The 26,475-nt window shown below is 59.0% G+C and overlaps 1 protein-coding gene across 7 annotated transcripts in view; it reads left to right on the forward strand.

The window, feature by feature from the left end:
* PI4KA (phosphatidylinositol 4-kinase alpha) overlaps positions 1 to 25,565 on the forward strand; it is a 95,200-nt gene extending 69,635 nt beyond the window's left edge. For 3 of the 7 annotated variants that reach the window (XM_060120826.1, XM_060120823.1, XM_060120827.1), the window contains 32 exons: positions 38 to 162; positions 1,215 to 1,296; positions 1,449 to 1,532; positions 1,629 to 1,718; positions 2,208 to 2,327; positions 3,948 to 4,040; positions 4,474 to 4,630; positions 4,859 to 4,986; positions 9,985 to 10,143; positions 10,404 to 10,555; positions 11,740 to 11,847; positions 12,017 to 12,144; positions 13,051 to 13,170; positions 13,264 to 13,343; positions 13,432 to 13,625; positions 14,494 to 14,584; positions 14,906 to 15,073; positions 15,277 to 15,330; positions 16,869 to 16,989; positions 18,249 to 18,332; positions 18,483 to 18,612; positions 19,415 to 19,485; positions 20,598 to 20,670; positions 20,749 to 20,819; positions 21,412 to 21,521; positions 21,939 to 22,043; positions 22,133 to 22,258; positions 22,595 to 22,715; positions 22,890 to 23,049; positions 23,659 to 23,748; positions 24,207 to 24,290; positions 25,188 to 25,565. In XM_060120826.1, coding sequence (XP_059976809.1) covers positions 38 to 162; positions 1,215 to 1,296; positions 1,449 to 1,532; positions 1,629 to 1,718; positions 2,208 to 2,327; positions 3,948 to 4,040; positions 4,474 to 4,630; positions 4,859 to 4,986; positions 9,985 to 10,143; positions 10,404 to 10,555; positions 11,740 to 11,847; positions 12,017 to 12,144; positions 13,051 to 13,170; positions 13,264 to 13,343; positions 13,432 to 13,625; positions 14,494 to 14,584; positions 14,906 to 15,073; positions 15,277 to 15,330; positions 16,869 to 16,989; positions 18,249 to 18,332; positions 18,483 to 18,612; positions 19,415 to 19,485; positions 20,598 to 20,670; positions 20,749 to 20,819; positions 21,412 to 21,521; positions 21,939 to 22,043; positions 22,133 to 22,258; positions 22,595 to 22,715; positions 22,890 to 23,049; positions 23,659 to 23,748; positions 24,207 to 24,290; positions 25,188 to 25,239 — 3,531 coding nt within the window. In that variant the 3' untranslated portion in view covers positions 25,240 to 25,565. Of the gene's footprint in view, positions 1 to 37; positions 163 to 1,214; positions 1,297 to 1,448; positions 1,533 to 1,628; positions 1,719 to 2,207; positions 2,328 to 3,947; positions 4,041 to 4,473; positions 4,631 to 4,858; positions 4,987 to 9,984; positions 10,144 to 10,403; positions 10,556 to 11,739; positions 11,848 to 12,016; positions 12,145 to 13,050; positions 13,171 to 13,263; positions 13,344 to 13,431; positions 13,626 to 14,493; positions 14,585 to 14,905; positions 15,074 to 15,276; positions 15,331 to 16,868; positions 16,990 to 18,248; positions 18,333 to 18,482; positions 18,613 to 19,414; positions 19,486 to 20,597; positions 20,671 to 20,748; positions 20,820 to 21,411; positions 21,522 to 21,938; positions 22,044 to 22,132; positions 22,308 to 22,594; positions 22,716 to 22,889; positions 23,050 to 23,658; positions 23,749 to 24,206; positions 24,291 to 25,187 lie in introns of those variants that run through there. The other 4 variants (XM_060120825.1, XM_060120828.1, XM_060120824.1 and 1 more) reach the window with 3 other exon arrangements.
* Positions 25,566 to 26,475: the final 910 nt, after the last annotated feature.

Raw genomic sequence — 26,475 nt, forward strand, 5'->3', positions numbered from 1 at the left:
CCGTGCGGGGCCTGCAACCTGTCTCTTCTGAATCCAGGCCAAGACCAAGGAGAACGAGGAGGAGCTGGAGCGCCATGCGCAGTTCTTGCTGGTGAACTTCAACCACATCCACAAGCGCATCCGGAGAGTGGCCGACAAGTACCTGTCCGGGCTGGTGGACAAGTGAGCTCGGTTTCCTTCTGGTGCTGTGCGTGTGTTCACGTGTGTGCACGTGTGTGGATGTTTGTGTGCACACGTCTAGATTTGGGATGCAGGGAAGGGTCGACCTTGCATCATCAGTACAGAGAAAAGTGGACTCAGAGTCACAGCTCTCAAAGAGCGGGGCAGCCCCCACAGGATGTTGGCAAGTGAGGAGTCAGTGGTCTAACCCTCCCCTGTTCAGAGTGGTCGGTGCTACTTAGAGCACATCTCCTGACCGGGTGTCGTGTCCCTGTTCTCGGGATCCCACCCTCCCTGCTGCAGAGTTCTGGGCTCACTCTGGGATGCTCACAGCCATCCTAAGTGCCGTCTCCCCGCCCAGGGCCCGGCCAGAGGACCTGGTGGAATTAGTTTCTCCCAGGCCCTCGGGAGGAGGGGAGCTCACTCTGAGCTGGTTCCACCCTGGGCTTTCCTTGCTGTATTGAGAGGCACGGCAGGCTCGTGGAACAGGTCCTCCCAGGTGAGGGCCCTCATGGTGGGCTGGGCCAGCCTCAGTGCACTGCCATGCCAGGCCTGCCTGCAGCTCCCGCAGGCATCCCCGGAGCCTGCAGCAGACACCATGTGCCCATCCAGGTAGGGCCGGAGGGCGTGTCTGAGCCAGGCCACGGAGCCTGCAGCCTGCTTCCCTTGGCCCAGGGCCACCTGCTTTGAGCAGCGGGGGGGTTTCAGTGGTAAACACTGCAGTGCTACACAAGCCACAGTTGTGGAACTGCGGAAACGGCAGGCCAGCTATAAGTTACATGCAAATTTTCTATTGTGTGGAGGGTCGGCACCCCCAGCCCCCCATTGTTCGAGGGTTACCTGTCCTGCCATGTTCCACGTGAGGGTACAGGGGCCTTGGTTGAAAACAGGGAGGATCCCTGTGGGAAGCAGGGAGTGGTCTGGCCAGCGCATAACCAAGATGATGGGGCCGGGGGGGGGGCCGGGGCTGGGCAGCAGGAGGGGTGAGGGGCCTTAAGGAGCACAGCTCCTTGGACAGGTGGCTTCTGGGCCCTGAGAGGTGGCTCTGGGTGCAGATTCCCCCACTTGCTCTGGAGCGGGACGGTGCTGAAGACCATGCTGGACATCCTGCAAACCCTGTCGCTGTCACTGAACGCCGTGAGTACCCCGCCCACCCTTCTGAGCCTAGCTCATGCCACAAGCCGTGAATGGGGGGTTGGGGGGCTCCCATCACAGATGGGAGGGGTGGGGGAAGGGAGGGAGGTGCTGCGCAGGGACCTGCTTTGGAAGAGGGACCTGTGTTCTTTCAGGATATTCACAAGGACCAGCCTTACTACGACATTCCGGACGCCCCCTATCGCATTACCGTTCCCGACACCTGCGAAGCACGAGAGGTGGGCCGGGGGTTCGAACTTCAACACAAGGCTCTGGGGGACATGGTCCAGCCCTGTGTTCACTAAGCTCTGACAGCCCGGCGCACCCTCTTCCAGAGCATCGTCAAGGACTTCGCTGCGCGCTGTGCGATGATCCTGCAGGAGGCCATGAAGTGGGCGCCCACAGTCACCAAGTCTCACCTACAGGTACTTTCTTGAAATCATCAAAAAGCATCCTGGGGAGTTCCTTCCAGCCTTGCAGAGAGCTGTAGCCAGACAGCGTGCTGGAAATACCGACAGCACTGGTGTGAACTAGCAGACCAGGAACACTGGTCCAGGCCCAGGGTAATGGGACACCCTGTGGGGTGAGCATGCTGGTCAGGGGCCAGGAGGGCAGGTGCGGTGGGACTGGGGGGCAGGCCCAGGGGAGCCGACCGCTTATGGTAGGCAGGACTAGGGGTGCATGCAGGCTGGGCGAGAGTGGCATGGCCAGGAGCCCGGCAGGCCAGCAGGAACAGTGGCTGGCTCTGGCTCTGGCTGTGGTCCCAAGGGAGTGGCAGCCCGAGCGGAGCCATCTCTTCAGTGGATCAGGGCGGGCGAAGCCAGCCTTAGAGCCAGGGTTCCCTCCCCCACCTCACACGTGCTGCACAAGGCTTGCTTTTACCTTTAAAATAACACGGCGCTTCCCCGTCTCAGGAATACCTGAACAAACACCAGAACTGGGTGTCGGGGCTGTCGCAGCACACGGGGCTGGCCATGGCCACCGAGAGCATCCTTCAGTTTGCCAGCTACAACAAGCAGAACACCACCCTTGGGGTACGTGTGCCTCTGGGGAGCGGGGTCTCCAGCCGTGGGAGCCCTGCCCCCATATGGGGAGTTTGCGGTGTCTGTGGCAGACCCCAGGCTCGGGGGAGCTGCTCACCGTGTTTCTGACGGAGCTCTAAGGTTGATCCTTTATCAGGATCAGGTCCACGACGGACGAAGTGTCCTGCTGGACACGGTCAGCACGTTTTATGGTCACGCTGGCCTGGCCATCCATTGGACTGAGCTGCACCCCACGTCCTTGGCTTCGTCTCATTCTGCTCGAGGTTCATTTAGGGGCAGCACGTGCGCTGAGGGGTTCCCTCTGAACCAGATCAGAGATTTGCCTCAAAGCTGGTGGTTGGCAGCAGTGGCCTGTCCGGCAGTGGTGCGATTTGGCGTCTCCCAACCCTGGGGCCCAGTGCAGGGCCTCTGCGGTCCGTGGGAGCCCAGGTGGCCACGTGCACCTCTATGCTGCCCGCTCTGGGGTCAGGGGAGGCCAGGCGCCCATGTGGGAAGGGAGCCGCCCCTTAGGCAGGCTGAGGATGCGGGCAGAGGCCAGCAGGGCTCGGTCCTGGTCCAAGGTGATGTTGCCTAAAAGATTTCGGGATTTTTCCACAGAAAAGTAGATTTAGGTTAGGTTTTTCCCTTTCCTGTTGCTCAGGAGGGAAGGACCCTTTTTATCTTGTGTTTTGATCGCTGGTTGTTGGGAGACCCCCGCCCTAGAGCCCCTGCCCTGCAGAAGGTGCAGCCTGTGGCCTGGCTGACCTCTCCGCCCAGAGGGGAGTGGGCTGGGGGCTGATTTGGGCACAGGAGCGGGGTCAGAGAGATGCAAGGGAGGGTCTGGCAGCTCTCAGTCCCTCAGGACTGTGCTCAGCCTGCCGAGAGAACCCCGTGTCCCCACTTCCTGGGGAGCAGGCCGAGGTCAGGGACAGTGAGTGGCAGAGCCAGTTTCCCACACATGCCTGCTCCAGGCCACTGTCTTCAAAAAATGTAATGCACTCTCAGGTCACCTTTTTAAAAATGAACCAGCTTAAAATTTTTATGAGAAAACCGTGTATTTTTTGTTTGTGGTCCAGTTTTACTGTTTATATCTTTTCCCCTGACCTTCTTTCCCCCCACCCCTACCACCCCAAAATAAAAAGTTGCCCAAAACCGCAGCATCTGAGGGTTGGTTGTCTCCAGTAGTGTCCGTGTATGACGACTGGCTGTGCTGGTGTGTAGGAAACAGAGCTGAAGGGACAGTGTGAGGTGGCCCTGGAGACACTGGGCGGGTCCAGCTGGAGGAGGGGCCTGGAGGGGTGGGCAGACTGGAGAGGCGAGGCCAAGGCAGGGGAAGTGGGGGCCGTGTGAGCGGAGGTCCCTTCCAAGTGTGGGCAGCCACACCAGTGGGGATGAAGTAGCTGGTCATGGAGCAAAGCTGTAGTCCCAGCTTCCTTCCGGAGATGTTTCAGAGTAAAATGTTTAAAACTCTGTTTTCCATGCGACCTGGCAGACCCCAGAGCGTGTTTAGAGGTGTTTCATTTTATTCACTTGCTATTGCTGGAGATTTTAATAACCCGGGTCTGAGCATGACAGCCTCACTGCACTGGGCTTTGGCCACGAGGGTGTGCAGTCACTGTCCCGTCTCTGCAGGCGACTCAGCTCACGGAGCGGCCAGCCTGCGTGAAGAAGGACTACTCCAACTTCATGGCATCCCTCAACCTGCGCAACCGCTACGCAGGCGAGGTAGCCGCCCGCCGCGTCGGGGCCCTCTAGCGTCCTCTCCTTCCTGGTGGGGGCGGGAGGTCTGTCTTGGGGGGAAGGTTTGGTTCTTGGAAGGAGTGGGAGCTCCTCTCTAGTCAAGTCTTGTGAATAAGAGAGCAACACCTTTCTTGGGAAAAAAAGTAATGTCCAACTCAAGAAGCACGTGGCTGATCTTGTTCAGCCCACGTGCAGGCAGCTCTGCTGTAGCTCAGTGTTGGATTCAGACATCAGGGCCGAGTCCCCGCCCTCGGGGACTGTCCAGAATGGTGGGAGCAGCACTTGTTTCTAGAGGAGGAGTTCCGGGGCACCATGCGCGGTGGCGGCAGCACCCAGACGAGCCTGTCACTCCGCGTGGGCAACGAAGCCCCGTGGTCCGGGTGACCAGGCCACATGTGCCTCCGCTGACCTTCCACAGGTGTATGGGATGATCCGCTTCTCAGACGCCACAGGCCAGACGTCTGACCTGAACAAAATGATGGTCCAGGAGCTGAAGGCAGCATTGGGCACGGGTGACCCTCAGCACTACACAGAGGCCATGTTCAAGCTGACAGCCATGCTCATCAGCAGCAAAGGTACCGCCCAGGCCCGGGCCACCTTGCTGTCCCAGGGAGCGAGTCCTGGCCACGCAGAGAGCCTGCGCTCCCCCGGGAGATCCCTGCGGCATCACGCACAGGACTGGGGTGGGTGGGGCTGTAATTAAAAGGCCAGCGCTGTTCTGGCCGGTGCCAATTGTCCTGCTGACCCAGGGAGGCTGTGGGTCGACCTGTCGGGGCCTCTGAACAGCATGCATTTGGTTCCAGACTGTGACCCGCAGCTCCTCCATCACCTGTGCTGGGGTCCCCTCCAGATGTTCAACGAGCACGGCATGGAGACGGCCCTGGCCTGCTGGGAGTGGCTGCTGGCTGGCAAGAATGGAGTGGAAGTGCCGGTAAGACGCCGGCTGCAGGCGGCTGCGGGGTGAGAGGTGGAGAGACAGTCCTGGCCCCTTGGATGACAAGCGTGGAGACCCCGGGAAAGCCCCTCACCCTACAGGGCCTCATATGTAAGCAAGACTGTGATATTAAAGCCTGCCCACAGGACTGTCACTGGGACCAGAGGGAGTGTGTTAAAGGACCCAGTGGTGCTTGAAGCTGTTATTTTTCTAAAGCTCGGCAGGGGGAGCCATTTCTCCACAAGTAGACACTTGTGTTTCTCCACAGTGACCCGCGTCCTACCTGCCGACTCTGGGACAGCAGCCCTCCTGCTGGAGGGGGCCCACGGGGAGGGTCTACACACCCTTTCAGCTGATGGGATGAACACCTAAGAACAGATTTATTTTTCAAAGATCCCATTAATTTTCACAGTAATGGGATTTGACATGTTTTTTCTGAGTTTCTTAAGATAATGAGATAAGTGGTCAGAAGGAGTGTTCTGTGTTTTTTGCCCCTGAGGGTCAGCTGGATAATTTCCAAGGATGGAACTGGAGTGTTCCAGGCGTGGAGGTGGCCGGCCGTAGTCGTACCTCCTCACGGAGTTTGTGTCCAGCTCACGGTGGCGGGCGTCTGTGGAGGGGCCAAGTCGGTTGTGTGGGGAGCAGAGACACTGGCCCCTGCCCCTCAGGAGGGAAGTCGGTTGGGTCTGGGCTCTCGCCTAGCTGGCTGTGCTGTCTTCAGGGTTCCAGGGCAGGTCCCTGCCTGTGTGTCGAGGGTGATGGCAAGGGGTCTGCGCAGAGTCTTTGTGAGGATGAGCCGACCTGGCCCACCTCACGGCAGCTGTTGTCACTGCAGGGCAGGGGCTCTTCAGTCACAGCTACGTCCCGCTCCGTCAGGACCCGTGCGTGTATTGTCTTCATCTGTGTTCACTGCTGTGTGTGATACACGCCTTGTAACAGTGCTGTCTGTGTTGTCAAATGCTTTTCTTTTTCCTAAGCCTTATGGGTGTATCCAGACCGTTTCCCCGTCCTCACTTACCTGTGTAAGCCTGGGTCTGTAGTTCTCCTCAGCGCTTCCTGGGCTGCAGGTGGGGGGAGTGAACTTGCAGCCTAGTTCACCTTCATCTAGTGCTTTGGCTGTTCTTCCTGGGTCTGTGATCCTAAGTTGCCTTTGGCATGTTACACACATCTATCATCTGTTGGCTTGCATTGTTCCTGGGGAGAAATCCACAAATTATCATCCTTTCTCAGTATGTGCTATTGTTTGTTTGTTTTTCCTTTTAGCTATTCTTAGGGTTTTTTTATCTTTGATTTTTAATAGTTTGATTTTGTTGTGCTTGGGTGTGGTTTTCTGTGTATTTTATGTTGGGATTCCTTGAACTTCCTAAATCTAGAGATGTCAGGTTTTTCATCAGACTTGGAAAGTTTCAGGCCAGTATTTCATTAAATATATTTTTTACCTGGTTCGCCCCTTCTCACTTGGGTTCCAGGGATGCCTGTGGTGCAGATGTTGTGACGATGGCAGTGTCCGAGGGTCGTCAGCATTCTCTTGGGTTGTTTTCATTCTTTCTCTCGCTTTGGTCCATTTTCATTGGCCTCCTTCCAGTTCCCTAGTACTTCCTCCTGCCTTATTCATTCTGTTGTTAAACCTTTTTTTTTTTTTTTTTTTTTTTTTGCGGTATGTGGGCCTCTCACTGTTGTGGCCTCTCCCGTTGCAGAGCACAGGCTCCGGACGCGCAGGCTCAGCGGCCATGGCTCACGGGCCCAGCCGCTTTGCGGCATGTGGGATCTTCCCGGACCAGGGCACGAACCCGCGTCCCCTGCATCGGCAGGCGGACTCTCAACCACTGTGCCAGCAGGGAAACCCGTTAAACCATTTTTAATGTATTTTATTTCAGATATCATAATCCTCAGATCTAGTATTTCAGTTTCTTTTTTATACTTTGTATTTCTTTTTTATACTTTGTATTTTTTTCCCGAGAATTTCTGTATCTTCACCTATTCTTTCTATCTTTTCTGGTAAATCTCTAAACATATTTATGATAATTATTTGAAAATCCTTATCTGGTCGGTTAGTTCTAGCATCAGGGTCATCTGTGTTCAAGTTTGTGACTGTGGACCTGCAACTGTGTTTAGAAAAACAGTGGAGACTGAGGGGCCCTGCTGCTTTATCTTCTCCTTGTGCCTGGTGGCTGAAGTGAAGGCCGCACCCCCGAGGGGCTCATCTTGGCAAGAAGGGTGGGTTCTTCCTGCTTTACATCACACCTTCACATCTTCCTTTTTTTTTTTTTCTCTCTAGTTGCGGTGAGCAGGGGCTACTCTTCGTTGAAGTGCGCGGGCTTCTCATTGCAGTGGCTTTTCTTGTTGTGGAGCATAGGCTCTAGGCACGCGGGCTTCAGTAGTTGTGGCATGCAGGCTCAGTAGTTGTGGCTCACAGGCTCTAAAGCACAGGCTCAGTAGTTGTGGCACACAGGCTTAGTTGCTCTGCAGTATGTGGGATGTTCCCAGACCAGGGATCAGACCTGTGTCCCCTGCATTGGCAGGTAGATTCTTAACCACTGAGCCACCAGGGAAGTCCCCAAGGAGGGGTTTTTATGCCAAGCAAATTGCTACGTCATTTGGGGTCTGTCAGACTCCAGTCTGTCCCCTGCCTCTGCCATCATCAGTAGCTTGGCTGGCTTGAGGTTTCGGCCTTGGCAGGTCCGTCCACCACTTGTGCCAGACCTAGTGCTGGCCCCAGGCTGTTGGGCTCATCCTTCCCAGGGAAATGTGATCTCTCTCTGGAAAGCAGCTCTTGGCAGCTCTTCACCTGCCCTCCTCAACAGCCCGACAGCTATGTGTGGGTTTGGTGTCACCAAGCTCTTGCTGTTGGCTCAGGGCTGAAGGCTGTCTGTCTCCCTGCTCCTGGCCTCTGCAACGATCTGCTGTCCAGGCCCAGCTATGCTCCACACCCCGAAGTGGGGGCCGTTCCCCTATATTTCTATGTCTTTAGTATCATTGCACCCTGGTTTTTCATTTTTTCTATTATCTGCCAATGTTTGCTGGTTATGGAGCAGTTGGAAGGTATGAGCACAAAGAAGGAAACAAAAATCATTCGTAGCCCCAACTCAGAGGCGGGTGCTGCTGGAGTCTTTTGCATTCGTGGGGAGATAAAGCCCAAGCAATCTTATTGGTCTCATATAGCACAAGGGTCTGGGCCTTCGTTCCACTGAGACAGGAAAGAATTCTGGTCCCATGGTTCTGTAACCCGTAACAAGAGCACAGGCCCAGACTGGCCCCCACCGTCCGGCAGTCTGTAAACGCCCAGACAAAATCCTCATGGCCCTCTCTGCCCCCCGACACTCCACGGCGAGCCTTAGTGAATCCTGTCAGGTCTACCTTTTATCTTTAAAGCATCTTCAGAATCTGACCACCTCCCAGCAGCCCGGCCCAGCCCCTGTCTCTCCCCTGCACTTGGAGACAATCCAGCCCCTGCTTTCCCCCCAGACCCCTCCACCTTCTCTACACAGAGGAACCAGGAAAATGGATCAGATCAGGACCCTCCCACGCCCAGACCTGTCCATGCTGCTTGTGCTCACGCAGAGCAGAGGTGGACGGTGTCTGACCAGCAAGGCCCCTCTGCCCCCTGTTGCCGCCACAGGCACCCTGCAATCCCTGCTGTCCCGGCCCCGGTGGGCTCCTGCTTTAGACTGCGGGTGCCACTCCCTCCCCGGCAGCGCTGTCCTCAAACAGGTTTTCTCCAGGGCTGGTCTGAGCTGTGTCCTCCACCTGGGGTCTCCCCAGCCGCCCTGCCTGAAATGCCGCCACGCCGTCCCCGCTTCCCTTCACGGCTGTTTGCCCCCAGCGGAGAGTGCCGTGCAGTCTGTAGGCTGCTTCTACTCAGCCTGGACCTGAGTTGTGTTTGTTCACACTCATGCCCCGAGCCTGGAAGGCAGGCCCTGGCCAAGGTGGCGACCAGGACGGGGGTACAAATGGTGGGCAGGCAACCTGGTGGGCTGCTCCCTTACCCTCCACCCTGCAACACGTTTGGCTGCAGGGGCGACCGCCGGGAGTCCATCCTTGTGTCGTGGATGGGCTTCTGTCTGCGCTGGACTCTGTCCTCACCTCATGGCCTCCAGATGGCTTCTGTGCCTGCAGGCAGGGAGGAGGGCAGAGGCGAGCATCACCTCCCTGCCTTCTTCCTCAGGGCTGCCCCGACTCCCACTGCTCACTCCTGCTAACGAGTGGGCGAGGGGACCTGAGACTGGCTGCCTGGCGCCCTGAGCAGCCATGGAATGGGAGGAGGGATGGGGTCCCCGTGTCCCCGCAGGGGCTCTGGATGTCCTGGAAGGAGCCGCTGGCTGTTGTCAGGCCACAGAGGCTGCTCCCCTGCGAACCCCTCACCCAGGCTGGTGGGGTCACAGGCTCCACGCGGCCCCCACAGTTCTTCCCTGAGCCTGGTTAGCGGCATAAAGGTGTCGTGTGGGGTCCATGGGGGTGGAGAGGAGGAACTGGGTTCTGGAGCCCGCCATGCCCCTGCCACTGCCAGCCCAGAGGCCCTGAGCAGGCGGCCTCCCCTGCGTGGTTTCCAGGCAGTGCTGTCACAGGTGGGCTGCACCACAAAGCAGGACACCTCCTGGCTATGGTCCAGGAGGGGCTTCTGGTGAAAAAAGGCTGGAAAGTGGGATCATGGGGAGATCTTAGTGATTTTTTTTTTTCATACCTTCCTCGGTTTTCTAAATTTTGTTCAGTGAGCATATATTCCTTTTATGATTAAAAAAACAAAACAGGGGGCTTCCCTGGTGGCGCAGTGGTAGAGAGTCCGCCTGCCGATGCAGGGGACACGGGTTCGTGACCCGGTCCGGGAGGAGGCTGGGCCCGTGAGCCATGGCCGCTGAGCCTGCGCGTCCGGAGCCTGTGCTCTGCAACGGGAGAGGCCACAACAGTGAGAGGCCCACGTACCGCAAAAAAAACCCCAAAAAACCAGCAAGCCTTTTTCTGCGCCCCACGGAGGGGCTAACACCTGCATTCTTGCAGTTCATGCGGGAGATGGCGGGGGCCTGGCAGATGACAGTGGAGCAGAAGTTCGGCCTGTTTTCTGCGGAGATAAAGGAAGCAGACCCCTTGGCTGCGTCGGAAGCCAGTCAGCCCAAACCCTGTGCCCCCGAGGTGACCCCTCACTGCATCTGGATCGATGTACGTGCCCCCGTCTCCCCTGTGCTCCACCCACTCTTCCCCGGGGTCGGGACTCCAGGTTGAAGACTGCCCCACCTCGGGGGTAGCTGGCCCATCTCGCTCCCCACGCCCCGCTGGTCTTGTCCCTTTGCCCCGCAGACCCCACCTGCCTCCTGTGGGCCTGAGCCCCTCCTTGGCAGGCAGTGGTGGCTCGAGGGTGGGCGGCCACCTGGCCCTGCCAGCAACATGGCCCCACCAGCAGCGTATCCCTTTCCGTCCAGTTCCTGGTGCAGCGGTTCGAGATTGCCAAGTACTGCAGCTCTGACCAGGTGGAGATCTTCTCCAGCCTACTGCAGCGGTCCATGTCTCTGAGCATTGGGGGCACTGCGGGGAGCATGAACCGGCATGTGGCGGCCATCGGGCCCCGCTTCAAGTAAGAGCTCACCTCAGGGCCTGCTCCCCTGGGTTTCCTGTGGTTGGTCACTTGTTCACCAGAAACTGACCAAGTCCCCAGTACATGCAGGGCCCCTGGGAAAGGCATCCGCACATGATGGCCGAGGCCACCATGCCCTCTCGGGGCTGAGGACATGGGGCAGCATGCTGTCCACAGCAGGGAAGTGTGCAGGAGGTGCTTCATGTGGGGACCCGGCCAGCCAAACACTGGGGGTGAGCAGCAGCAAAAGGATTCTGGTGACACACTGGAGAGGGAAAAACGGCCAGCTGTGTGGCAGAGCCTGGTGTGACAGCTCAGGCCCATTACCCTCTGAGGCCGATTGTGCCAATTGCACACCAAGCCCTGTGCAAAACCAGCAACACCGGGGGAGGGCACACACCCCAATAGGCAGCATGTGGCCCAGTGGGCCTCAAACCAGGTGCGGTGGTCAGGGGCGCTGTGTACACAGCAGGAGGGCCTGGCCTGGCATGGGGAGGGCTCTTGACTGGGCCTGCAGATACCTGGGGGGTCAGATGGAAGGAGGGTGAGGGGCCCCTGCAGGTGGGCACCACTCCCTCTACCTGTTCCCCTCCCTGAGCTCTTGACTCATGTTCCTGAAGCCCACTGGGCACGCCCTCGGGCCGTGCTTCTCAAACCAGTACCCAAGGGCTAGTTTTCTTTTTCCCTAATTTTCAGTCTGTTGTGGACCTATACTTTTACAAATTGCAATGAGAATGGGTTAGTAGGAGAGGATCCATGCTGGACCGTCCCAGCCATGGGAAGTGGCCATGGAGACGAGCAGGAGGGCTGCCCATTCCTGACCAGCGCGTCTGCAGATGCCTGCAGGGCAGCCCTGATCTTGCAGAATCCAAGCAAATTGTTCTTAGAACCTGAGTTCTACCTTCGTAGTCCCCGTAGGTGATGGTACCTCAGGGAGTGGTTTGCAGTTTGTGGGACCAAAGCTTCTGGCCAAGGGGCAGAGTCACACACACGTTGTTTTCCCCCCAACAAAAGTGAAGGTTTAAAAATCCTTTCGTAAGGCATCAGGGTACAGTAATCCGAGACAGGTGACCACCTGCCCGATCCACAGCCCTGGCGGGAGGGCTCTGCCGCCTGCAGGTGGGCCCCGAGCTCAGGGAGAGGTTTGCAGGAGGCGCCACTCGCTGATCGGGGCCCTCTTGCAGGCTGCTGACCCTCGGCCTGACCCTCCTGCACGCGGACGTGCTTCCCAATGCGACCATCCGCAACGTGCTCCGCGAGAAGATCTACTCCACTGCCTTCGACTACTTCAGGTGCTGCCCCCACCCCACCCCCAGCCCCCAGGCCTGGGTCACTCGGCCTGCTGGGTGCCGACCCCCGGCTTAGTGGCCCGACTTCTCATTAGGAGGCTGCGCGCCCCACCTTGCCGCGCTTCCTGACTCCTACACCCTGGCACTCACCCTCGTCCCTGGCTGTTTGCAGTTGTCCCCCAAAGTTCCCTACGCAGGGAGAGAAGAGGCTGCGTGAGGACATAAGCATAATGATTAAGTTCTGGACCGCCATGTTCTCAGATAAGAAGTACCTGACCGCCAGCCAGCTCGTTCCCCCAGGTGAGCCCCAGCCTCAGCTGTGCTGCATGGTCACCAGAGGCCCATGCCTGCCCGGTCACCTCTTCTCTGGCCGCTGCTGGGGAGCAGGAAGGAGGGCAGGGTCTCCAAGCAGACAGGCAGACACCCCCTGGTGTAACTTCCCAGCGCGGGGCCGTTCTCAGGGGCCCCCTGCATGCCCGACAGTCTGTATTGGACTACAGCCTATGTGCTGGGAGGGATAGGGCACGGTCCATTGTCACCTGGTGGGGCCAGTCTTATCGGCAGGTGACTCCAACATGGGGGGTCGTGGGAACGTCCCCTGATTCCAGGCACTTGCCCTGCAGCAGTTGGGGACCAGGGGCAGTTTTCTGGAAGAGGTGACATGTGAGCTGCATCTTGGAGCATGGAGGGTGGACGGGGTCAGGGAAAGGCGCTGAAGTGGGAGCCAGCAGCCGCCCCACAGGAGGAAGCCCTGCTCTTGTTTCTCTGAAGCATGTAGCTGGTCACGCGCCCAGGCTGGGGGAGGCGCGTGTCTCTGCAGGCAGACCCACATGGACAGCCTGGCCGCCACGAAAGGGAAAAGCAGGCACAGTGATTGTAAGCAGCTCTTGGCTCCACTCAGAGCAGGGCAGGCAGCCCTGCCATCTGTCCCCACGGGTCCCCGAGTCATCGCCATGTAGGAGGACACTGGGAGGTCAGTGCCATAATTGATCAAGGCGGCTCCTCGATTTGCTTTGCTTTGGGCTCAGGGGAACATAACACACTTTAGAAAACTTCCATCTGCAGTGGTTCATGAGGAACTTTGCAGACGCCTGGTTCGTCCAGGGAAGCCGTCACCGGCCGTCTCCCCCACCTGCTCCCCCACAGCTGCTTTGTCTGTGGTGAAGGTCCAGACACCTCTTTTTAGAATGCTGTGTCTGCCCACAGATAACCAGGACACCCGGAGCAATCTGGACATAGCGGTTGGCTCGCGCCAGCAGGCTACACAGGGCTGGATCAACACCTACCCGCTGTCTAGCGGCATGTCCACCATCTCCAAGAAGTCAGGTCGGTGGGGCTTTGCTGCCGGGTCCCTTGGGTCCTCAGGGTCATAGAGCAGCTCCAAGGGACACTCTGTGCCCTCCCCACCCCCATCCCCAGGCATGTCCAAGAAGACCAACCGGGGCTCCCAGCTGCACAAGTACTACATGAAGCGCCGGACGCTGCTGCTGTCCCTGCTGGTGAGGCCCGTGCGCCATGCCTGCAGCGCTGGGGTGGGGGAGGGGCGCGGCCATGCAGAGGCACATCTGTGTCTGTGTCCCTCACCAGGCCACTGAGATCGAGCGTCTCATCACGTGGTACAACCCACTGTCAGCCCCAGAGCTAGAGCTGGACCAGGCTGGAGAGAGCAGCGTGGCCAACTGGAGGTCCAAGTACATCAGCCTGAGCGAGAAGCAGTGGAAGGACAATGTGAACCTCGCCTGGAACATCTCTCCTCATCTGGCCGTGCAACTGCCAGCCAGGTGGGCTGCCTGAGAGGCCGTGCCGGAGGTCCAGCACAAGGCACCTGGCGGGGGGAGGGCACGTGTCACAGCCAAGGACTGTAAGGGAAGAGCCATCGTAGCCCTAGATGCTCCCCAGTCCTGTACAGTGGTAGGGTCTGTCCTGCCAGGGTCCCAGCACCCCGGAGCCCGAGGAGATAACATCAGGGCACCCCAGGGCCTCACCTTGTTTGATGAGGAAAGGAAACACCTGTGGTTACTCTGGGAGGTAGGCCTGGGGGGTCTGGGTTGGTTCCTGGGTGGCATCTTCAGGCAGCAGGCTACTCAGAGGGGCGGCTGGCAACCGAGTGTCCTGTGAGCTGTCCTGAGGCAGCTCTTAACAGGGACAGGACTCAGGCTGGTAGGTGCTGAGAGGGGCTTCCCAGGCCCCCTGTGCTGAATCCCAGTAGACTCCATGTGCCTGCGTGCAGGGTGGGCCTTTCTTCCCCGGAGCCCATGGTGCATACTTACTGCTTCCTTCTTCGGGTCCTAAGTCCTCCTCAGGACAGGATCGCAGCCTGACGGTATTTAGGCAGCAGCTGCCTGCCTTAGCCTTGGGCGGTCACACCTGAACACTTTGCACCCACCCTCCCACCTGCTAGCGTGCCTTCTGGCCCACGGGTGCCACAACGTGGATGGGTGCTTTGGGGGCCAGGCCAAGGGAGGTGTCCTTGGAAGGATCATTCCTGCTCCAAGGAGTTCTGCCCTTGGGTCACAGCCGGTCACAGTAAACACCATGTCAGTAGCCACAGTGCTCAGATGTCACTGGGTGTTGGTCCACATCACTTAGTCCAGGGCTCCCCCAGCCCCCGTCTTCAATGTCTGCCACCCACACCCTCTTTGCCTGCAGGTTCAAAAACACAGAAGCTATCGGCAATGAGGTGACCCGTCTGGTTCGCTTGGACCCAGGAGCCGTTAGTGACATCCCCGAAGCCATCAAGGTAGCATGGCGGGTAGCGTGCCAAGGCTTGGTCCTAAGTGCACAGAAACAAAACTGCCTCCAGGGATACCTGGAGGCGAGGAACACAACCAAAACCCACTGACCTCAGTGGTACCACGATTTTTCTGATCTTTTGTGTTGTCTACTCTTTGGATGAAACATTTACTGTGTTTACAGTAGAAAAACGTTGAGTGTATTTCACCCTGGTTGAAGTTGTGCTGTTGTATGTAATGTGTCAGAAGCTGTTATAAATGCCTTGCAGTTTTCATCCCTGTGACTCCCTTCTTGGGGCCATCCCTGTGACTCCCTTCTTCCTCCCCAGTTCCTGGTCACCTGGCACACCATCGACGCCGATGCCCCCGAGCTCAGCCATGTGCTGTGCTGGGCACCCGCAGACCCACCCACAGGCCTGTCCTACTTCTCCAGCATGTACCCGCCGCACCCACTCACGGCGCAGTACGGGGTCAAAGTCCTACGGTCCTTCCCGCCGGTGAGCCCATCTGCTGGGTCGACTTCGGGGGGCTGCCCAGCCCCACGGGGGAACAGAGGGCAGGCCTGATTGAGGGTGAGGACGTGTCCTGGGGGTGGAGTGACAGCAGGGCCAGTCCAGGTGGGGTGGGGCCCTGGGACCCCTGTCCTGCCTGGTGCTCTCACCCCTTCCTGAGTCATGACTGCTCCTCCCCCACCACACAGGATGCGATCCTGTTCTACATCCCCCAGATTGTGCAGGCCCTCAGGTATGACAAGGTAAGGCATGCAGCACAGGCCGACCAGCCTGGAGGGCCGGGCGGGCAGCGGGACGGAGCCCAGGAGCAGGGCCACTGAGCTGGGACCTGGGCCCGAGGTCTCTCACCCCCATGTGGTCATCCAGCACCCGAGGCCCAGTCCTGCTGTGCTGGGTGAACAGGTTCTGGAAACATTGCCGGCTGCTTCTTCAGGGTGGGTGACCTGGCCTGGGACCCGTACCTGCTGGATGGGGGTCTCAGCAGGTCCCCTAGCTCCCAAATCCAGCTCCCCGTCTCCTGGGGGGAGTGGCCAAGGGGTTGGAGGAGACAGCATGTGTATTAGTGAGCTCAGGCCACCCTGGCAAAGTACACAGACTCAGGGCTTAAACTACAGGGAGCTCGTTCCACACAGTCTGGAGGCTGGACATCTGAGATCCAGGTGTCAGCAGGGCTGGTTTGCCCAAGGCCCTCTCCTTGCCGTGTAGACGGCGGCTTCTCCCTGTATCCCCACATGGCTGTCCATTTGTCTGTGTCCTAATCTCTTCTTATAAGGATACAAGTCAGATCGGATCAGGGCCCCCTACTGATCTCATGTGACTTCATCAGTTCTTTAAAGGCCTATATCCAAATACAGTCACATTCTGTGTGGGGGGGGACTTCAACATATGAATGGGGGGTGGGGGTGGATAATTCAGCCTTAACAGTGTACATGCACATAGGGGCCTGGCAAGGGGCCTGGCAAAGGGCCTGGCCAGAAAACACCCACGGGGTGACCACAGCCCGGAGCCCTCACCACCCGCGCTTCATCACAGTGCCACACCCAAGCCTGCGTCTGAGGGCAGCAGTGTCTACCCCTCCTGCTCCTGCCCATACACCCCCCTGCCCTGGGCCCAGAGGGCCCCAGAACACCCCATGCCCTGGCCAAGCCTGGAGACCCTGCACTGGAGGTTGCACATTCATGGTTCATCTTTAGATCTAGTTGCTGGGTTAGAATTGGGTTATTTGAAGTTTGACCTGTTTGGGAAGCCCACCCACCCAAGTTGAGGACATCTGTCCAAGGAATACTTTACCAGATGGGCCGCAAATGACTGTGGGGAGGGAGAGGCTGCACCCAGGAGTCTTCCAGAAAGGCCACCTGCCTTTGTAACCTAGAACATGGGAATTCAGCCTGAGCTGGGAGTGACGCAGGGTTTTCTGGGACCCGTCCGTCACTGGGCAGCGTCTTCTAGACAGCAGTCCACAGGGGCGCATTTGAAACCCGCCTGCCCACGTGTCATGCTTGACGACAGCAGAAGCTGGTTAGAGTCCAGGGCTTAGAGTCCAGAGGAGGGAACAGAGGAGACAAAAGCTGGTGCATGCCTGCATAGACAAAGACCCCGGCGGCTGGCCAGCCAGCTGGACTCGGGCTCAACTCCGCCACGCAGGAGAGGTGCTCACAGCCGGCACCGCTCGACCACGCTTCTTTCTGGGTCTGCCAAGTGTGGCGTCATTGCTGCTTGGGTGAGAGTGGCCTCTCTTGGTAGAGTGTGGCCAGCCTGGGCTGACCTTGCTTTCCTACAGATGGGCTATGTGCGGGAGTATATTCTGTGGGCGGCATCCAAGTCCCAGCTCCTGGCACACCAATTCATCTGGAACATGAAGACGAACATCTATGTTGATGAAGAGGGGCACCAGAAAGACCGTGAGTGCCTGTGCCTCGGACCCCACCCCGTCCTCACTACCTGCCCAGGGTCATCATTCCTCCACTCCCACCTCTGACCCCTGCCTGGCCCCCAAGACCCTGTGGCTCCATCTGCAGCTCCACGGGCAGCGCTTCCCAACCCAGGTCATCTCAGGACCCTCACACCCTTGAAAACTACAGACCCTCAAAGAGCTTGGGTTTATGTGGCCTTGGGCCATCCATGCTCACCAACATTAGAAATTAAAAATAGAGGGCTTCCCTGGTGGCGCAGTGGTTAAGAATCTGCCTGCCAATGCAGGGGACAAGGGTTTGAGCCCTGGTCTGGGAAGATCCCACATGCCGTGGAGCAACTAAGCCCGTGCGCCACAACTACTGAGCCTGTGCTCTAGAGCCCGCGAGCCACAACTACTGAGCCAGTGTGCCACAACTACTGAAGCCCGCGCGCCTAGAGCCCATACTCCGCAACAAGAGAAGCCACTGCAGTGAGAAGCCCGCGCACCGCAACGAAGAGTAGCCCCCGCTCGTCGCAACCAGAGAAAGCCTGCGTGCAGCAACAAAGCCCCAAAGCAGCCAAAATTAAAAATAAAAAAAAATAAAAAAATAGAGACCCATCTCACATAAACATAACTTTTAAAGAAGTGAGCGAGAAGAGTAGCATTGTTTAACACGTTTACAGGCCCCTTTAGTGCCTGTGGGAGATGAGGTCATCAGTGCGGTGTGAGAGCCCCTCACTCTGCCTCTGCATTTCATGTCAGAATATGCTGTTTGGGCTGAAGTGGCTGCAGGAGATTGGGCCTTGCTGACCCATAGTTGGAAACGGAGGAGTGTCTTGTGTTCAGGCCCCCATGGGTGCTCCCCGCCAATGCTACCAAGCTTGGCGGGACGGTTTCTCAGGGGTTCAGTGCAGTGAGGAGTCTGAACCGTGTTATGAGCCTCGCTCTCTGTTCATCCAGCCCCTGCTTGCCCTGCACTCGCCCCTCGCAGGACCTGTAACACCCGCTGTGGTCACACCCAACGTGCAGGGCAGGGTCTCCAGTGCTGACGCATTTCGTGACACAGTATTTAAAGATCCTGTGTGTGGAGCCCCAGCTGCCTCACAGGACAGAAACGTTTCTGAGTGCTGGGAAACTGTCAGGCTTTTTTGTCAAGTTTAACAAAGTTTTGTAGTTGTTTTCCTTAAATGGCAGATTCATTTTATTGATTTTCAAGAAAATATCTGCCATAAGTCTACGTCTGAGTGACTTTACCTTATCTCTCAGTCACTCCTTCAAGTAAAAATGACGGTCCCTGGAAGAGGGGACAGTCAGATGCAGGTACTCCCCTGAGACCACCACACGCTTCAGGTGCGGCCCCCGTGAGCATCCGTGATCCTGGGGCCCTCCACTCGCCACAGCCTCACGGGCATCAGCACCCTGAGGAGGGCAGACCTCCTCTGGGTGGGGTCTGGAGAGAGGGTCCCTGGGACTGCAGGCTCACCCTCGGTTTCTCTGCAGCTGACATTGGCGACCTCCTGGAACAGCTGGTGGAAGAGATCACAAGCTCCTTGTCTGGCCCGGCCAAGGACTTCTACCAGCGTGAATTCGACTTCTTCAACAAAATCACTAACGTGTCAGCCATCATCAAGTAAGTGACATCTTCTCCAGGCCCCACTTGCGGGAGCTGCCCAAGGAGCTTTGTAGACTCCTGACGTCCCCCGCTAAGGAACAGCCAGACGGGGAGTTTGCTTCCACCGTCCAGGGCCCCCGTGGGCATAGCAGATGCACAGAAAACAACATCTCAGGTTCACTTTGGGTCTTGCCCAAGCCTGAGGACATCTGCTCTCCAGGTTCTGATGGTCCCCGTGGTGTTAGGGAAACCAGACTCCTTTGCAGCCCCGAGGTCCTTTCTTGATTCACCTCCTGGGCCCTCATTCACGTGGAGCAGACGCCAACCTTGGACGTCTTAGCCACCCATTTGTGCAGGATGGGGCCCCGGGGTTGCGGATGCTGGCCGAGCACCTGGGGAGGCAGCAGGGGAGCCCTAGTGCTGTTCCTCCAGGCGCCTAGTCGCCACACTGTCCCCAGTGCTCAGGCTCCCCCGCTACCCCATCACTGCGGGCCATGTGTCCCATGGTCCTCTCCTGACCAGTTCTAAGCAGAGCGGCAACGTGGCTGCAGAGATGGAGGGTCAGGGTGGACTCCCTGGGCCTCTGCCACGTGAGAGGCGTGATTCCATTTCACTCGCCTTGTCGTGGGGCGCAGAGGTCTGAGGGTCTGCCCGAGGCCACACTGCCAGTAAACCACGTAGTCCGCAGCCTGACCCCCACAGCATTGCACACCCCCTTCCCCTGCCCCAGGTGGCAGAGTGCAGGGCTAGGGCCCTCGGACAGGAGGGCCTGTCTGTGCCCCGAAGCCACAGACACCAGCGTCTGTGTCTTGTTCTCCAGGCCCTACCCTAAAGGTGACGAGAGGAAGAGGGCTTGTCTGTCGGCTCTGTCTGAAGTGAAGGTGCAGCCTGGTGAGCAGTGCTCGAGGCCAGTGGGACGGGGGTCTGGGGGACCCTGGGTGCCCGGCACCCCTCTCCAGAACCTGCCCCTGCCAGTGGTCACTCTTGGTTCTCCTAGCTACAGCTGTTTTCTGAAGGCCGAGACCCTGTCCTTGGCAGCTGTGGTTCTAGAAGTTTCCTGAGCTCCAGTGTAACAGAAGTAACGCAGGCCACACAGTGGGCTTAGGGAGGAGCGGGGGTGTCCCAGGTGTGCTAGGGCTTGTGGGATGAGGGGGCCCATGCCCCCCTCCCTGGTGCTCTTGCCACGTGGTCAGATCCGTGTCTTTTCAAGACAAGATGGGAACCCAGACGTCACCGCACAGCTCTCCGTTCTTAAGTCTGTCTTAACAAGTCTTAAGAACATTCGTTCTTCAAAACCCTGGCCTTGCACACTTGCCCACTGCCCGCCTCAGTGGTGGGCACCAGTACAGGGCCCTGGGTGGGCCTCTCCTGACTGTGCTGAGCCCTGCCCAGCCCCACCCCAGAGAACACTCAGCCTCCCAGAGGACACCATGCTGCTGGGTCGTGTCCCCGAGGCACTGGGGAGCCAGCTGGGCTCTAGAGCAGAGTGGAGCTCGGGCCGTTTGAGGGAGGCTGGGCTGGCGAGGGAAGGAGGGTGGATGAGGTGGGGGCCTGCATGCTCCCCAGGGGCCCAGTCCCTTCCACCAGGACCCCGCCTCAAGCACCCCCACCTCCGGGGGCTCGGGGAACTGTGGTCCCTGACCAGGAAGGGTCTTCTCTCGACCTGCGCTGACAGGGTCGAGCTGGGGGTGTCAGGTGGGTGGGTGCTGGGGCTCCTGTGTCCTGTGGCATTGGCGGCCAGTGGCTTGAGAAGCTGAGGGTTTAGGGTGTTCTCTTGGAGAAGCGTCTGCGGGAGGTGGTTGCCCCATGTGGAATGTCAGGATGGGCCCAGGGAAACAGCACAGTCAGGGAAGACAGCCTTACCGGCCTCGGAACAAGGAGTCGGCACGGAACAAGGAGTCGGTGGTGCCGCAGGCAAGGCCCTTGAGGCCTCAGCACAGCCCCGTCTGCTGGGAAAGCCTCATCCTGGTCGGGCCCTGGGATGTCCCTTCTGTCCCTCATAGGCTGCTACCTGCCCAGCAACCCTGAGGCCATCGTGCTGGACATCGACTACAAGTCCGGGACGCCCATGCAGAGGTGAGGCACCCCCCGCAAACTCCCCCTCACGGGCTCCCATTCCCTGTCACTTGCACCCCATTCTGTTTTGTTTTCCAGCGCTGCAAAGGCCCCATATCTGGCTAAGTTCAAGGTGAAACGATGCGGAGTTAGTGAACTTGAGAAGGAAGGTCAGTGGGGCACGTCCGATGTAGTTTGGGGTCCCCATGAACGGTGACAGCCTCCGGCCAGTCAGTCTGGGCCCTTGTCTGGGGGTGGCAGGCACGTGTGCAGTGACAGAGGCCCCAGGGAGGACTGGTCGGCTTGGCTGCCGTGAGAGTGACCGCAGGCTGGCAGCCTCCACAGCAGGAGTCGATTCTCTCCGTCTGGAGGCCGAGGTATCAGCAGGGCCCTGCTCCCTCCTGAAGTGCTGTGAAGGATCCTTCCGGCCTCTTCCCGGGACAGGGCATGGTTGTTCTTCAGCTGTGGCTGCCACATACATGACACTCTGCAGTTCTGGGGGGGGCATGAATGTTGGGAGCACAGCAGCACAAGGGTGTGGCCCTGGGTCCTTGCTCCTCAGCTGTTCTTAGGAAGAGACCCTGGCCCCGTGGCCCCACCCACTGACCCCTGGTGTCTGCTGGGCCTCGTTGGCCTCTTTAGGGTTTTGCAGAGATGATCCCTAAGGTTCTGTGTTGCTTCAGGCACATGATCAGGGCTCGCCCCCAGCATCCTCAGAGGGCCTCTCTGCCCGCCGCTGACAGGCACCCTCTCCCTATGCAGGTCTGCGGTGCTGCTCAGACTCCGAGGATGAGGGCAGCACGCAGGAGGCCGATGGCCAGAAAATCTCCTGGCAAGCAGCCATCTTCAAAGTGGGAGACGACTGCCGTCAGGTAGTGGGCTGGGCAGGCAGGGCAGGGCCGGAGGTGTGCGGGGCTGGGGCAGGCCCGCCTCTCTCCAAGGCTCCAGGCACACTTCTCAGCATCACACAGAAATAGGAATCCTTGGTTCCCCATTTGGTTCTGTTGCCTTGGAGTACATCAGGGCTTTCTGCTAAACCCGGAGGCCTCTCCAGTGGCCCCCCTCCCGCTGTACACCCTGGCTGCTCAAGGAGAACTGCCCCGGGGGAATGGGTGCCCCTTACTCACACCCACCGCCAGGCAGTGCATCCTCGCAGTCTGCCCAGGGAGCAGTGGGCAGTGAGGCTCACCGGGGCCTCCCTCCCTCCTCCCCCTCCCCCTCACTGGGCAGGGCCGCAGGCACCTGGAGCCAGCAGCCCACTACGACCCTGAGTCTCTCCTGGTTCCCAGGACATGCTGGCCCTGCAGATCATCGACCTCTTCAAAAACATCTTCCAGCTGGTTGGCCTGGATCTCTTCGTCTTTCCGTACCGGGTGGTGGCCACCGCCCCTGGTGTAAGTTTCCCAAGCAGTTGCTTGGGCGCTGCCCCTGTCCTTCGCCCTGTGGTGTGCCCGCAGCCTGAGCCTCGGCCTTTCCTCCCTAGTGCGGGGTGATCGAGTGCATCCCTGACTGTACCTCTCGGGACCAGCTGGGCCGCCAGACCGACTTTGGCATGTACGACTATTTCACACGCCAGTACGGGGATGAGTCCACGCTGGCCTTCCAGCAGGTGGGCAGCAGCGCGGCCCCACTGCCCGCCAGCCCCAGCTCCTGCATTGGTCAGCACCCTGTTTTCCAAGTCCTCGTATGTCTGGGGGTAAAACCAGGGCATCTGTAACCTTCCTTGGGATGAAAGGCATGCCTCGAGAGGGGCTCCCCAGGAGAAAGCTGACAGGAGTTGAAGGGGGGAAGGGGCCACAGCCCTGTACCTCAGATGCACCCACTTGTCACTCCGACTACCAAGGTCTGGCTTGCTGATCTAGGTGCAGGCCCAGGGGTTCCAGGGTGCCCACAGGCCCAAGAGGGCACAGCTCCAGGGCACCCTGAACATGCTGTCTCTGCACAGGCACGCTATAACTTCATCCGCAGCATGGCTGCCTACAGCCTCCTGCTGTTCCTGCTGCAGATCAAGGACCGGCACAACGGCAACATCATGCTGGACAAGAAGGGCCACATCATCCACATCGGTGGGTGGGCATCCTGCCGCGGGGGCACCGGGGCAGGGGCTCTGGGGGTTGGGGAGCTGGGCTTCCTTTCCAGCCGCTGCTCCCCAGTGTCCCCAGGAAACAGCGGCTACAGGGCATACACCCAGCTTTGCCCTGCAGCTGATCCCAGCACGATGGCTCTTTGGGATATTGCAGACTTTGGCTTCATGTTTGAAAGCTCCCCGGGTGGCAACCTCGGCTGGGAACCAGACATCAAGCTGACAGACGAGATGGTGATGATCATGGGGGGCAAGATGGAGGCCACCCCCTTCAAGTGGTTCATGGAGATGTGTGTCCGCGGCTACCTGGCCGTGCGGTGAGCCCCGCGGGTGGGGTGGGGGGCAGGGAGGGGCTTCCATACTGGGCCCGTTCATCCAGCAAGCCCCGCCCACTCCTCAAAGTTCTCCTCGGGTCATCTCAGGCCTTTGGTGGACACAGAACTGGGGTTGGGGCAGGGGGATGCACGGGAGGCCCCCTGAGGCCTTGCCTTCCTGTCACGTCTCTGCCACCTGTGCCAGCAGCATCTTGCTCCAGGCATCAGTGACCCGCCACATTCTGCATCTCCCAGGCTTGGCCTCGCCTGCCGACGCCTTGGGGCCCCTCTGAGCACCCCACCTGCCCTTCCTCCCTAGCCTGAGCCCCTGCACCCCCAGGCTGCGTGCCGGGGACTCAGGTCCTGGCTTCCAAGTGTCATGTGGCTGACGCCACAGAGCAGTGTGGGGACACCTGGACTCCAACCCAAGTCTGCTGAAGCCTGCATGGCGCGTACGCAGTTCCCTTCAAGAAGGGAGGATCCCTTCCTTAGCCAGGCACAGAACCATGGCAGGGGCCGAGGGCAGGCCCTGGGCAGGGGCTGCATGTTGACCACAGGCAGGGCCCCCACCCAGGCTGGCCTCTGTCCACCTCCTTCCCTGCCTCTCCCCAGGCCCTACATGGACGCCGTCGTCTCTCTGGTCACTCTCATGCTGGACACGGGCCTTCCCTGCTTCCGCGGCCAGACAATCAAGCTCTTGAAGTAGGTCCGGCAGGCAGGCCACTTGGGGGCGGCTGTCCCCTGAGATGGGAGCCCTTCGACTGCTGGTAATGGGGACTGTTATCGAGGCCAAGTGCTCCCCCTTGGACGCCCAGACAGACGGGGTCCTGGGTGAGGAGCTGTCCCCAGACCTTCCGTGTGTGAGGTGCCTTGACTTAGGCGGAGGATGTACCCTGCAGCCCTTCGTCCCTCAAGGGTGTGTCTGCGCCAAGCCCCGGGGCTGCAGTGGCTCAGCCCCCTGCCAGTCCTACCCTGGCTGCAGGCCGCTGGGCCCAGGAGGTTCTAGGAAGGGGCCCAAGCCCTCCAGGCCAGCTGGGAACCGTGTCCCCACAGGAGGCCAGGCCACTAAGTGCAGCCCACCGGCCAGACCACGTCCCTGCAGGGAGGGCAGCCTGGAGCCCTGGGGGCAGCAGCCCTGACACGGCCCTTCCCCCTACCAGGCACAGGTTCAGCCCCAACATGACAGAGCGAGAGGCCGCAAATTTCATTCTAAAGGTCATTCAGAGCTGCTTCCTCAGCAACAGGCAAGTCACCCTGTCCTGCCCCACCCATGCACCTGTGTCACCTATCCAGTGTTCAGTGGGCACCTGTGCAGGCCCCCACCTGGGCCAGGTGACAGGATGCACTGCCCCGAGACGCCCAGCCCAGCGGGGCAGGAAGTGAGTTCTGAGAGGCTTCAACCCCTTCAGCTGCTGTGGGGGCCGTGACAGGAGGGGCCTGGTGGGGGAACTGGGGCCACTAGAAGTGGTGGGGCCAGGCCTCAGTGACAGGCCTGGGAACAGGCTCCCAGGGGCTGTGACAGTCGAAGGTGGCCTTGAGGTTTATAGGCTCAACAACAGGGTGAGCGAGGGGAGTCCAGGCCCCAGGAGGTGCAGAGGCCCCAGGTCCACACCCTCGGGACAGAGAACTGGCTCCGGTGGACCCGCCGAGGTCCAGTGGCACAGGAGCGCCACTTGGTTTTGCTGACAGGGGAGCAGAGAAGTGGGGTGGCTCAGGGCAGCAGGAGGGGTTTGGAGGGCAGCATGAGGCAGGCTCTCCTGATGGTGATGTGAGGCGGGGCGGAGGGGGAGTGCACAGACCCCTTCCAGCCACATGCGAGGCCCCAAGGCTGGGAGTCAACTCCTACAGACGCACCCCCGGGCCACATCCCGGGCCCCAGGACTGCGGGCAGGCGTCTGGCTGAGGAAGGGCATCCTCTTGAGCCCACTTTGAGGCCCATGAGCAAGGAGGAGACGGGGCATAACAGGGAGGCTGTGGCCATGGGTGAGGGAGCAAGCGTCCCAGGGAGAGAGGGGCTGGTGGGCAGACAAAAAGTCTGCGATCGGGCACTCGACCTCCAGGGGTGTAGCAGGGTGGCTCAGGGGGTCAGGTCCCCAGACCAGCACAGGCCCCTCACAATCCCCTCTGCTCTCTGCTCCCAGGAGCCGGACCTATGACATGATCCAGTACTATCAGAACGACATCCCCTACTGAGGGGCAGAGTGCCGCAATCACTGCTTGCTGCTGCGCACGGCCTGCCACCTCATCCGGTGGACAGATGGGCCGAGATGCCCCTGCAGAGCCCGGCAACCCGCTGCCTCCCGAGGTGTCGCCTACATGGCCCGTGTGGCTGGAATGACAATCAGAGCCAGTCTTTGCGCAGGTGTGAGCTGTGCTTACACTGGACACATTCCCTACCTGTCTTGTTCTCAGAGGTACATGAAGTATTTTCTTGTGTATAAAAAATGGAAAAATTATATTCAACCTAAGATTCAACCAACGTGAACAAAATAAAAACAAAAAAACTGCGTTGGAACCAATCCAGTACTAAGTGCACATTCAGCTAGGGGTGGGGGGCGCCCGCCCAGGAGCCTCGCAGCCAAGAGGGGCCATCCCCGGTGCCCCGGCTGTGAGCTTCACAAAGACGACTCACCACAGCACAGATGTACCGAAAATAGCACTGTATTTTCCCTGATGGCTCTCAGGGCTCCCGCAGAGGCCACCCGGCCGCCCCATTCTCATCTCTCCTCCGTAGGCGTTGCTCTGCATCCTGCCTCTGCTCCGGTCCTTCCCGGTGTCCCTCTCGACCACCTTCAGGTCCTCTACTCCAGGACACCACCGTCCTCATGCACCAACCTCCCCGCAGTGTCCATCCCCACCCACGTGACCCTCCAAAGACCCAAAACTAAAAAAACGATGACAAAATATCTAGAAATAAGTCACACAAAAGATTGGTTAAAAAGCAGGTAAGGACTTCCCTGGTGTCTCAGCGGTTAAGAATCTGCCTGCCAATGCAGGGGACATGGGTTCAAGCCCTGGTCTGGGAAGATCCCACATGCCGCGGAGCAACTAAGCCCGTGTGCCACAACTGCTGAGCCTGTGCTCTAGAGCCCGCAAGCCACAGCAGCTGAGCCCACGTGCCACAAGTACAGAAGCCCGTGCGCCTAGAGCCCGTGCTTCACAACAAGAGAAGCCACTGCAATGCCAAGCCTGCGCACTGCAACAGAGTAGCCTCTGCTCGCCACAACTAGAGAAAGCTTGCACACAGCATCGAAGACCCAACACAGCCAAAAATAATTAATTTTAAAAAGTAATTTTTAAAAAAAAGGTAAGATACAGGTGAAGAGACAACCAATCAATGAAAGGCAGAACAATGAAATTACCAAAAATGAGGCATAAAGAAAAGGAGAGTTGAATGAGACGCTCCAGTCACCCACAACAGGATTCCAG

Source organism: Lagenorhynchus albirostris, chromosome 14 (genome assembly GCF_949774975.1).
Source record: "Lagenorhynchus albirostris chromosome 14, mLagAlb1.1, whole genome shotgun sequence".
NCBI lineage: Eukaryota > Metazoa > Chordata > Mammalia > Artiodactyla > Delphinidae > Lagenorhynchus > Lagenorhynchus albirostris.